At 27.3% G+C, this 13,135-nt stretch overlaps 1 protein-coding gene across 1 annotated transcript; it reads left to right on the top strand.

Moving 5' to 3' along the window:
- Positions 1-10,187: 10,187 nt before the first annotated feature.
- On the top strand, positions 10,188-11,220 carry LOC130806513 (zinc finger protein ZAT9-like). Its single transcript, XM_057671635.1, has one exon. The coding sequence runs from the start codon at positions 10,236-10,238 to the stop codon at positions 10,980-10,982; it is 747 nt and encodes a 248-aa protein (XP_057527618.1). The 5' UTR covers positions 10,188-10,235; the 3' UTR covers positions 10,983-11,220.
- Positions 11,221-13,135: the final 1,915 nt, after the last annotated feature.

The raw sequence follows: 13,135 nt of genomic DNA, 5'->3' as shown, positions 1-13,135 counted from the left end.
ACTTGTAATCTCACAAAATCAATATTTTACATATAGTTTGAGCGGCAAGTATACTAAAAATACTTTAACATCATTTTACATAAATTTTGGTCATATAGTTAGCAAATAAAATATTTTGTACTAAATAGTGATTAAAAGTTACTTTTATTATGAAATCTCATATATTCAAGAAAAACACTTTAATATTTAATAACTTAAAAAAAAAATCTCAAAAATATCTTTTTAAATTGTTATTTTATTATTATCAAAAAAATAGTTGAAATAATTTAAAATAGTAAATCAAATTCTCTTTTTTTATATGATAGTGGTCGAATAGCTTATGAATGTTATAGGTCTTCTCACATAAAAAGAACGACTTAATTTAATTTATCATACTAAATCCTAGATTTAAATAATTAACAAAACCACTTACAAAAATAAAAACTTTACGCAATAACTTAGAAATTTACCATAACCTTAAGGATAACTTAAATCTCAAAATAAAGTATAATAACAATATTCTTAATATAACCATACTTAATAAAAAAAAACGAGTTCATAAAATAATTTACAACCTTATAAACTAATTTGAAGGCTAACATAAACATATTAATAAAGTTCTAACATAAAAATTCTTAAATATAATAACATTCCTAATGTAACACATAACTCATAAAGATACTAGCACTAGTTTATAACATGAATCATACTTAATATCACTAGAATATAATTTTACACCCAACTTCCTAAACTTGTTCAAAGATTATTAAATTAACATACTAAAAAATATTTTAAACATACACATACTTGATATAATCTTGATCATAATTTCATTAAACTAATTTCCTACTAAAACTGTAACGGGCCGGTTTAAGTGACTCGTTTATCCATATGAAAATACAAATTCCGGTTCACTCCTTGGGCTCTAGAGAAAAGTCTTCTCTAGGATCGTCAACGTTCCGTCGATAAAGAAATATAACTAAACAGAAAACAATACTAACGTGAAAGAAAATATGTCTGCGGAAGCTCTAACGTACAACTCGAGAGCCTAAAGGCCTCTAGACAAACTAATTGAAATAAGCGGAAGCGAAAAGAAAACTACACTATCTCCTGTTACATAAGTGTAGAGTTTCTTTCTACTCATAATCCAATACAAAAAGATAATAGCATAGTCTTGATGATTACGGGTTCTATGTCGAGACCTCAGTCCAGACCCCACCTGCAATCAACCTATTAGTTGTCGTATGACAACTCACAGTAGGTTCCAAAGAAACAAACCAATACACGTCAGAGACTTCATACAAATATCAATCAGGTTGAACACAAGCAATATGTTTATCCTAGCATGCATAGGCTCTAATACATTCATTATTAGTTAATCCCAACTTGTAACGTTGCCCGTCCTGTTAGGGTCGTTTAAGTATAAATCCAAATCTTTTTGGAGGAATACACTTGGGAGAGCTAATCCCAAGGCAACCACCAACCTAAGACGTTGCCCGTCCTGTTTGGGTCGTCAAAGGCTAAAGTATGCATACCCCCATGGTGACCGTAATGATCCAAAACTGCCATGGGAACAATAATTATAATAATCCAAACCAATACGTTAACCCCTTTGCTCAACATAATACAACCAAACGTCAACCCCTTTGGGTGACAAACACATAAATTCTCAATTTCCAATTAATTTCTTTCAAATTATTTGAAGTGTCTAATTCTTATGTGATTTACAATGCCTCGATTAGAAATGAAACAACACTACTTGCACAACCACATAAACAGTATGGTCTAAGCGTGTACCTTTAAGCGCAGCAACCAAACGATATTTAACCACGATAGAAATTTCGCCCTCTTATGAATCAAGGTCCTAAATATCACACACACACAAAACAATCACGTATTAGAACGTGTTTACACATTTAATCCACTCCATACTACTAAGACATCACTAGGATTTCATAATTTTAAATGTTTTCATCAAATTCCTAATAGTTCCAATTTGTAAACTTTAACCAGAAACTTAAATGATCGATTTGGACAGTTTAGAAAATTCAAATGAAAAATCCGACTTCGCCGTTGCGTTCGGAACGCGTCAATTACCTTGGGTACCAAATTTCATAATTTCTAACATCCAATTACTATTTTTAATTATTTTAAGCGTTTAACGAGTTTTAACGCATCGGTACATAAAACAACGGAACACGACTAACGTTTCCGGATCGGCACCTTTATCGAGACAGAACAGCTGCTGCCCGAATACATATATATATATATATATATATATATATATATATATATATATATATATATATATATATATATATATATATATGTATGTATATATGTATATATATATATATGTATATATATATATATATGTATATATATATGTATATATATATATATAAATTTCATTATTATTATTATTTTATATATACATTATCAACCCTTTTTAAATCTCATGACCAAAATAACTCTAGCAAGGTCACATTCACAAAATCCTTCAAGAGACTTACAATTTCATAAATTATGATAACTAAATTAAATACTTAATTCTCTTAACAAATTAAATTTTGTAGAGAATTACAAAACCAATTCACCCTTTTAAATCAAGACATATATATATATATATATATATATATATATATATATATATATATATATATATATATATATATATATATATATATATATATATATGTATATATATATATATATATATATATATATATATATATATATATATATATATATGTATATGTATATATATATATATATGTATATGTATATATATATATATATGTATATGTATATATATATATATATATATATATATATATATATATATATATATATATATATGTATATATATATATATATATATATATATATATATATATATATATATATATATATATATATATATATATATATATATGTATATATATATATATGTATATATATATATATACATATATATATATATATACACATATATATATATATACATATATATATATATATATATATATATATATATATATATATATATATATATATATATATATATATATATATATATATATATATATATATATATATATATATATATACACAATCTTTCAAACAAATCAAATTTTGTTAAAGGATTTTTAAACTCTTGGATGACTACATTACTTGATTCATACCATTTAAATTTCATGTAACAAATTGAAATTTTGTTAGAGAAAATAGACCATAAGAAATTTATTTAAATTTCAATATAACTTTAAATACTTAATTCTTATAACAAATATAAATTTTGTTAAAGAATATTGATCATGAAGTTCCTTTTCTTAATCTTTTTAACAAATTATAGTTTATTAAAGGATTATTAGAGAAAATTTTCATATATAAAAGAAAAATATTCAATCCTCCTATAAGTCATAGGATATCATCATACATAAAATATATTGTATATAAAATCTATAATTAACAATTCAATCAAACTTACCCTTTGATCAAAAGATTGGATGGAACAACAAGAAATTTTTTTTTTCTTATGAAGTGCCGAAACAAGAGGAAGCAAAGAAGAATTTTTCTGAATTTTTTGTCAGCTCTTGAAACAATTGAAATGGCTATGAAAATCCAAGGAGCTTATAAATTAAGAGGCAATTTAAAACAAAGATCATAATTGTGCCATAATACACAATTATGAGAGGAATTACAAGACTCCTCCCATGCCCACACAACCGGCCAACCTTCAATTTTTTTTTATTTAAATTTTTTTTGTTAATTAATTAAGTAATTATTATATTATTGTTAAAACAGCAAAGAAACGTCACGCGATAACATCGTACGCGATAAAACTCATTACCGTTAAAATTAAACTTACTTTATTTCTTATAATTAACTAGGTAAAATAATATAATTTAATATTACTTATTTATTTTAGTTTGTTATACTTTATTTTATTATATTTTATTTATTTTTTAACCCAATAAATTACGGGGTGTTACAAAAACATATCAGCATATTTCATACTTTGCATATAATAAAGTAAATACAATATAAAATTCCACAAAAATAGATGGTAAGAAGTTATACCATACTAACACCAAAGATTAGTACGAAGTACATACTAATTAGGAAAATAATAAGAAATAAGACCCTCCAAGATAGATAATAATGCTCCAAAGACAATTAATCGAAACTCGCAAAATAATGATGATCTTCTAAGCTCCCAAAATAATTAAATCTAAACTCCAAAACTAATGATACATTAAGTACCCAAAGTAATAACCCAATAATGCTTCGTAATGATGATGATTTAAACTAAATAAAGAGTGTTCTAAGCTGCATGTTCTTGAATTTCTTCAATTAATAATAAAGGTATTAATGTAGTAAGATTTTATTGAAGTGAAAATATAAGAAAGAATGTTAGAATGATTTGATGATGGTGGTGTAAGTGATCTCATGGCTAAGGGGGTATTCATAATGGATTTGGGCAACTTTGTAGTTCATTAGATTGTATGAAAAAGAGTGTTAGGAGTATAGAAGAAGGTTAACTTGTGTAAGTGATTTAGAGTGCGTATGTGAATGTGTAAAAGATGGAGTGTGTAAGTGAATGTGTAAGAATTTGGAGTGTGTAAGTGAATGTGTAAGAATTTGGAGTGTGTAAGTGAATATGTAAGAGTTTGGAGTATAGAAGAAGGTTAGCTTGTGTAAGGAAATGGTGATAGCTTGTGTAAGTGTTGAACATCATGGGTTACTTAGAAAAGATTTTGGTTCATCAAATTTTTGTTTTAGTATGTACAAGTGAATATACTTTAAAATAATGGGTAAATTTGATCATGAAAATATGTAGTTTACTTAGAAAATTTTACTTAAACTATACTTAAATTTAATAATAAAAATACGACTCATTTTTATGTACAAAATAATTAAATCAATGTCATAAGGTTAAAATAATAAGTAGTAATAGGAAGAAAGTTAAAACGTAACGCTTTACAAAACTGTGAATATAATAATAAAATTTTACTTTTCGTACGGTAAAATAAAAAAATATAAAATTTTAGTGCTTATAAAAAGATTTTAAACAAAATAATATTTTAAAGTTTAATATTTCAAAGAAATTACAAAATCGGAAAAGGTTTAGGAATTAAAGATGGTTTGAAATGGACAACCAAAGGATTAGAGATTTGAATTGAAAATTCAGAATAATTAATCGAAAGATTAAGATTAAAAATTTTGAGTCTGTTACACTCATAATGCTCCACCTGCATCACAAGCCCTAGGCAAGCTCCACCTTAAGGCCAACCATGCCTCCAACAGAAGCTCCCCAACATCGCCCCTAAGGGCCTACTACATCACATAGTAATCAATATTTAGCAAGTCTAAGCAATGTTTAAACTTACTAAATGGAACAGACTTAGTAAAGAAATCAGTTGGGTTGTCAGCGTTCCCGATCTTCTTTACCTTTACCCTCTTGTTAGTACACAAGAAATGATACCTGACATCAATGAGCTTGGTCGATCATGGTGCACTTGATCTTTAGCTAAGCAAATGGCACTTAGACTATCACAATACACCGTAGCAAAATCCTGTGCAATATTAATTTTAAATTAGCAATATTAATGTTGTTACTTGTTTTACGTCTTAATAAATTTTTGTGTAAAAGATTATGTAAATCATTTCCATAATTAGATACTGCTAATAAAGGCTAAATTGTAAGAATTAATTTTAAATAATCATTGTTGCACTGTAAGATTGCTACACTATTTATTATGTTTCAATAATAAATAAAAACTGTTAAAATTGAATGTCATACTTATTATAATTTGTAATCTATTTTTTTCCATAAATAAACATATCATTGCTAATTTATAGTTCAATCAAAGATTTCATAAAACATTACATTATATTTTTATCAGCTGTTATGTAATCACTTTTTTAAAAACAAAATTCCAGAGTTGCCAAATTTCAAATACAATGCCATGCCAACTAAATTAGTTGTTGCAAATCAAGGTCCACAAATATTTCAAAATTCGGAGGAAATTTTATTCATGGCTTGTTTTATCCAAAGACATCAACAACATCATACAAGAGCAGCTTTCGCGTGGATTAGACCAAGCCATCACTCAATCTTATTTGTAATGTTCATCCTCAACAATGTTGGCATAGGCAAACCTTCCTCACACAACAAGCAATCTTTCAATCCACCTTTCAAAGACCATCTTTAATTCATGTCTTTATCTAGCTTTTAATTTTATTTACTAACTTTCAGTTTGTGTTTATTTGAGTCTACCCTTTTATGTTTAAAATGTTAGTTGTTTAGTTAAAACGTCATTTTACTTTAAGTATTTTTAGAAGTCGTTATGCAAGTACGAAAGTACAAGATCAAGAAGAAGACAAAGATGAAGACCAATACAAGGCACGAAAATAAGGTCGAAATTTCAGATAAGCTTCAAACAATTTTGGGCTTGTGGAATGCATGCTTAACACCATCATCTTCAAAGTCCTTTTTAGTCAAAGTTAGCTAAAGTAGCTATTTGCAAAAATAATAATAATTACTAGAAATCTTAGTTAGTTTTTCGTTAGTTATTTTCGGTTTTTGTAAGTTACTAGTAGTTATTTTCAGTTTTTGTAAGTAGGAAATCATGGGACGGAAGTTACATAAGGAGTTACTCACCAAATGGACACATGGGAGGCGGTTACCTAGTGGTTTACCAACTGGCCACTTTTGGTAACCACCAAACAGTTATGACCGGTTCTTCCCCCATGGCTTCCTTAGTTTATTTCAGTAATTATTTTTCGTTTTTGCTTTTCTTTATATATATTTCAGATTGTACTCCGTTTTTATTCAGTGAATTAATGATAAAGAAAAACTCGAAACAACTTTGTTTCAAATCTCGTTGTTTCTATGATTCTTGGATTAGAGTCGTATTTGCAAAAGTTTTTATGCTTAGTGTAATTGGCGAATACACTTGTGCCTTAAGAGCCTCCTTACTTGCTACATGGATTTATAGTGAGTATTGAGTTAGTCATTTATCGTTTCCTTTGCCTTTTGTTTCGAAATTAATACAAAAACAACAAAAATCTACTCCTTTCTATTTGACATTCCTTCCCTCTCATTCACCTCCGTTGTTCTTTCCTTTGTTCATTGTTAAGAGCTTGTAAGAACCCCTAAGTTATAGGCTTTCTTACAACATTAGCATGTTAAAAAAAAGAGTTTTGGCAAAGCTCTTAAAAGTTGTCATTTGTAATTTTACAGTTCTTTTAATATATGTTATGATTGTAAAATTATAAACTGATAGATGAGTATTAAAATTAGAAAAAGTTTATTAATAATTTAATGATTTTACATTGAATACCAATCATAAATAATCTATAAGAATTAAATCGCATAACAACAAATGAGTTATTTTACTAGCTTCATAAGCATAAATGATCCAAAAGTGTTTTTTAAAATTAAATAGAAAGTATTATTTCTATATTATAGAGTTATTTTATTTATTTATTAGATCTGATTTATTCATGTATTGGGTTTTAAAGTCTCTTATTAGTAAGATTATGGAGTCTTATTATCAATTTTATGGTAAAAAGACATATGATGATATCATGAGTGTCAATTCAGCTAATATAATCTATAGTATTAAACTTATCTTTATTTTAAACCTACAACATATCTAAAGACCCCTCGGAGGAGGTTGTATCTAATAGTAATGTGATACATAGAAGACTTCAGTGTTAAATCACTTTTATAATGATCGTGACTTTTTTTATATAGAATTTTATTTTATTAAAATTGTTATGTATTTGATCAATTGTTACTCTCTTGACTCTTGTAAATGTCAGTATGATATTTTTATAAGTAAATTATTAGTTGCCTTTTAAAAAAACAGAATGTATTCTTAAGTGAATAAATATTTATAAACTACCTACTATAAAAAAGATTGACACTCAAAATAACAATTATTATCAAATAACAAAAATAATAAGGTAGAAAATCCATAAGAATTAGTGTAGAGTAAAAATATTCTGTAATAAGTCTATATTAAATTTATTCTCAAAATTATATAAATAATAAAAATAATAATAGAAAACCTTAAAAATATTTATAATCAAAATAAAAATTATCATCAAATAACACAAAAATCTCCAAATAAACTATTTATGAAATATTCATCAAAAAAAGTTCCAAAATTATTTAAATAAAATAATTTCAGTAATATTTTCTTGTTATGATTTATTAAAAAAAAATATTTTTTTATAATATATGAATGCAATGAAAATTTTGTAACCTAAATGATATGTGTGTTATCCGATAGTATTTCAATAATCATTAAAAGATAATGTGTGACTTAATTGATGAATAAGGTAGAAAATTTAGCAAATATGATGTTATTTGATAAGATTTTGTAAATCAATCAAATTAATTTTATTTATTAAGATGTTTATTATTGGCTAATAAAAAGTATTCAGAAAAACTTTTATTATAATCCAATAACTATTTTTTTTTCTACAGAAGAGAGAAAGAGTAATATTTTTTATCCTATAAGATTGATACATGTTCTAACTGTTTCTTTATTTAATTATATTAGTATAAAATCTCGTGTAATCCACGAGATTTTTAATATTAATATATCAAAACGTGATTTTTAAAAAATGATGTTATAAAATATATTTATTAAGTTGAAATTTTTTCATAAAAATTCGATAATTAATTTAATCATACAATCTAATAAAAACACTGTAAAATTTCACATGGCATTCTTATAGCTAGTGAATTGCCATATCACAATAAAATACGTTCTCTTAAATTTTCTTAAAATATTATTATATAATTTAAGCTACATAAGAATATTCATCAAGAAGCAAAAGATACATGATAATCATAAATTATTTTGAGAATGAGAAAAAATCATAATGATAATGTCGTAGGAAAATTACCCAGATTTTGCCTTAAAAAGTATGAGAACTTTAATTAATTAATGCATCTCTATTTAAATTTATATTTATATATACTTTTATACTAACAAATTCGTGCATTCGAATTTTTATACTAGTATATAATATAACCATGTAGGAGATTATGAGAAAAGAATAAAATGCGTAATACTCCCTTCATTCTCTAATATTCTTCTCATTCATTGGAATATTCAACTTTAAGGAGATAAAAATGTAATTATGGTTTTTAGAGATTTATTAAAGATAAAATATATTCATGTGTCTCGTTGGATTTGTCTTAATGTATACTTTTTTATCATATATTTTTTATAATTTTTTATATTGCATATTTAAAGATATTGAGACTCGAAAATTACTTTAAAAACTGTGCAAAAAGTAAACGGGAAGAATAAAAAAGAATGGAGAGAGTAAAAAAACAGTAAATATGTTTAATTTTATAGTGGAAAAAAAGCTACATTTAGCTATTTAAAATTTTTATTTAATAATATCATAGGAAAGTATAATGCAAATTGAAAACTTTAACCTATATTGTAAATGTATTTTTTGTCACACAAAAGATTCAAATTTTATGTTAAATTTAAAAATTAACATAATATTTAGTATTAACTTAAATTTAAAAAGTAATCAAATTTAGTTAAAGATATTATCATATAATCGAGACTAAAATAGGTTTTCAAAATAAATTGTCATGTCAACATTAATTTCCCGCTAAAGCATTTCATGTGGCAAAATATTCTAAAATTATGAAATTTTTAATTTTATAGTTCTTTTATTAGCTTGTAATCTTGTATTCCTATGATTGTATTATATGTATGATTTGATTCTAAAAAGGAATAAAACTAAATAAAAGAACATAATGAAATTTCCATATAAAATAAATAAAAATAATAAAAGAGAAAGGTTAAAATAATAATTTTCTAATTAATATATTTTGATAGCATATCTTCACAATTTTTCAACATTATAAACAAATATTAATATCATAAATAGCATAAGAGATACTAGTATTTTTATAATAAAAAGTTACAATAATTTTATTTAGGAAACAAATCCTGATGATTTAATAGTAATTAATTTGAAAAAGTATACAACACTCCTAAATGGTAAAAAATGGAATCAGTAATAAATGGGTTTATGTGATACATGACAGGGTCCTATTTTGGTGGAGATTGCTTGCTTCCAACTCCTTCTTTTTCTTTAGCACTTGACACTTAGAACCTCTCCAACTTCAACTTCAACTTCAACTTCATATCCTGAAAAAGTCTTAGACTCTAGAGAGAGAAACCTAAATTGTGAATAAAAGTTGTGTAATGGAAAGGCACAAATGTAAGCTTTGTTCCAAAGTATTCTTAAATGGTAGAGCTTTGGGTGGTCATATGAGGTCCCACTTAGCCGCTTTTCCTCTAGCTCTTAAGAAAAAACCTCCACATAAGTCTGAGTCTGAATCAGAGTCAATCCAGTCTCTGATCAGTAAACGCGGATCAGAGGCTCATCAGTTGTTTGATGAAGGGTCAGGAGTAGTTCAAGACAGGGAGAGCGAGACTGAGTTAACTCACAATCTAACTCGGAAACAACTCAAGAAGTCAATGTTAGCTAGGAAATGGATGACCAAGTCTGACTCAATGACTGAGTCAACTCTGGTGAGTTCAATATCTGAGACTAGTCAAGATGAAGAGGTTGCACTCTGCTTAATGATGCTTTCAAGGGATGTATGGGTTAGAGTAGTGAGATCAGTGGAAGATGACTCGGCCGAGTCAAGTGCTCGGGTGACTCAGAAAGAAAGGTTCAAGAGCTTGAGTTGTAAGAAAAGAAAGAGGGCACAAACTAAAAAGGGGTTGCAAGAAGTAATTTCAAACAAGGATAATAAAAAGATTTTTGAATGCCCATTTTGTTTAAAAGTATTTGGGTCGGGTCAAGCTCTTGGTGGGCATAAAAGATCTCATCTTTTGGGATCATCATTGGGCAACAATAGTAGTGTTGCTTCTAATGCTTGCAATTCTGAAAATGGTGTTGATGATATTACCATTTTGGATCTCAACTTGCCTTGCACTTGTTAAGTTGAAGATGATGAGCATTTTTTCCATGATAGCAAGTATCATATTTTTTAGACGAGATTTGAATTTGATTTTCATTTATCTCTTTCTAGCCTGACTATCATATAAAAAAATTGATACGACCTACTCCTTTTAACAAAAAACTATTTCAATTTTTATATTAATAATGCAATATTTATTTTCAAATATTTATGTGGTGGATTGGAGTAAAGTTCTAGTGTTATCATGTAAATAAATTGTCACGAGATTTGATACATAAGAGTCATATGTTATGAGTAAAAGAGAATTATTAAACGCGTATATTAATATATTTTTGTGTTTTGAAATATTTTATAAAGAAATATTGAGCATTAGTCTTATTGATTACTCAATTGTGGTATATTTTAATTATTGTTCCCTAAGGTATGTGGATATAAGATTGTATTTGTATTTTATCATTCTCCTTGAACTTTTTCAAATATTTATCTATTTTATAGATAAAGGGAAAGACGTGAATAACATAATGAGGACTACATACAACAATACATTTCTCCACCAATGGATATTTATCTATTGTTTTACATATTTTCATCATAAATAATTTAGTAGTATGTTTTATGTATTTATTATGGATTCAAAATATAAATAAGTAACGAGTATTCAAAGAAAAATAAAAACATGTTCCTTCCATGCATCTTATTAGAAATAAATAGAATGCATATGTATAACATTAGAGTTTAGACTAATTCTTATAAATATAGTACTCCCTCCATTCCTTAAAAAAATTATCCTTTCTCATTTTGATGTGTTTTATTTGTTGTTATGAATGGTAGTGTGTGACTTGAGTGCACATTAAAGGGTTGAATTCAGGAGTGTGACTCTTGGATGGTGGTAACTAAATAGGTGTAATTATGTGTGGAGTATTCATGAAGAATTATGGGTGTTAATGAAGATTAATGAAGAAAATGAAAGGGTTTGGTTTGTGTATGCTCGATCAAGATTTTGACAGAAGAATCTGTAAGGTCGCTCGACCCACTCGCTCGACCGAGCGAGCCATTTTGGTGGGTCGAGTGGTCAGACAGAATGCCCCAGTTTTGGCTGATACTCGCTCGACCGAGCGAGCTCTCTGATCCGGTCGAGCGGATCCTCTGATATGCATGGGATGCTTGTTTTCGACCTTTCAAATCCGTAGAGTTATTTCATAGTATTCATTACTCAATATTAACTATGTATTCAAGTGAGCTATTCATCTTCATGTACCTATTACTATAAATAGGGCTCTCATACTCACACATCAAACACATCAAACACAACCCCTAAGCCAAACACATAGCCTCTTTTGTTTTATCTCTATCTCAATTGTAATTCTTCATTAAGAAGTGTTGTTTGTATTCTTTTGATATAATATAAACAGAAACTACACACCACGGGGGACGTAGCCATCATTGGGTGAACCTCCTTAAATCCTTGTGTCCTTTTAGTTACATTGTCAAACTTTATTTTGTTAATTGTTGTTTGTTTTAGCATCGTAACGTTTTTGGCGATCATTTTCAATTGGTATCAGAGCCAAGTTGTTTTTACGGAGTTTTAAGAAATTATGATTTGAGAATCATGACTACAATGAAGCTCGACATTGAGAAGTTTGATAGAAATGTAAATTTTGGCTTATGGCAAGTCAAAATGAGAGCCATTTTGATCCAAAATGGTGTGCATAAGGCCATTGATGGTGTAGATAAGATGCCGGAAGGAATGTCCGCATCGAGATGGGAAGAGATAGACACTAAGGCATTATCGGCAATTCAATTATGCCTTTCCAATGAAGTTCTAAGAGAGGTTGTTAAAGAAACAACAACCAAGAGTATATGGGAGAAGTTGGAATCACTCTACATGGCCAAGAGTGTTACCAATAGGCTACTTTTGAAAAGTAGACTCTACGATTTACGCTTGGAGGAAGGTAAACCTTTGAAACCTCACTTAGATGAGTTTTATTCCATTGTTATGGATTTGCAAAACATTGATGTCAATCTTGATGATGAAGACTTGGCAATTTATCTTTTATGTTCTCTACCCCCTTCTTATAAAAATTTTAGAGAAACTCTACTTTATGGTAGAGATAATTTGAGTAGTGATGATGTGAAGAGTGCCTTAACACAAAGGGACCTTATTGATTCATAATT

Source organism: Amaranthus tricolor, chromosome 2 (genome assembly GCF_026212465.1).
Source record: "Amaranthus tricolor cultivar Red isolate AtriRed21 chromosome 2, ASM2621246v1, whole genome shotgun sequence".
Taxonomy (NCBI): Eukaryota; Viridiplantae; Streptophyta; class Magnoliopsida; order Caryophyllales; family Amaranthaceae; genus Amaranthus; species Amaranthus tricolor.
Note: the sequence above shows the minus strand (reverse complement) of the source record. Positions and strands in the feature narration are given on the sequence as shown.

Bases quoted from the DNA above. Each gene is read 5' to 3' on its own strand.
- LOC130806513 (XM_057671635.1), top strand. From the start codon at position 10,236: ATGGAAAGGCACAAATGTAAGCTTTGTTCCAAAGTATTCTTAAATGGT.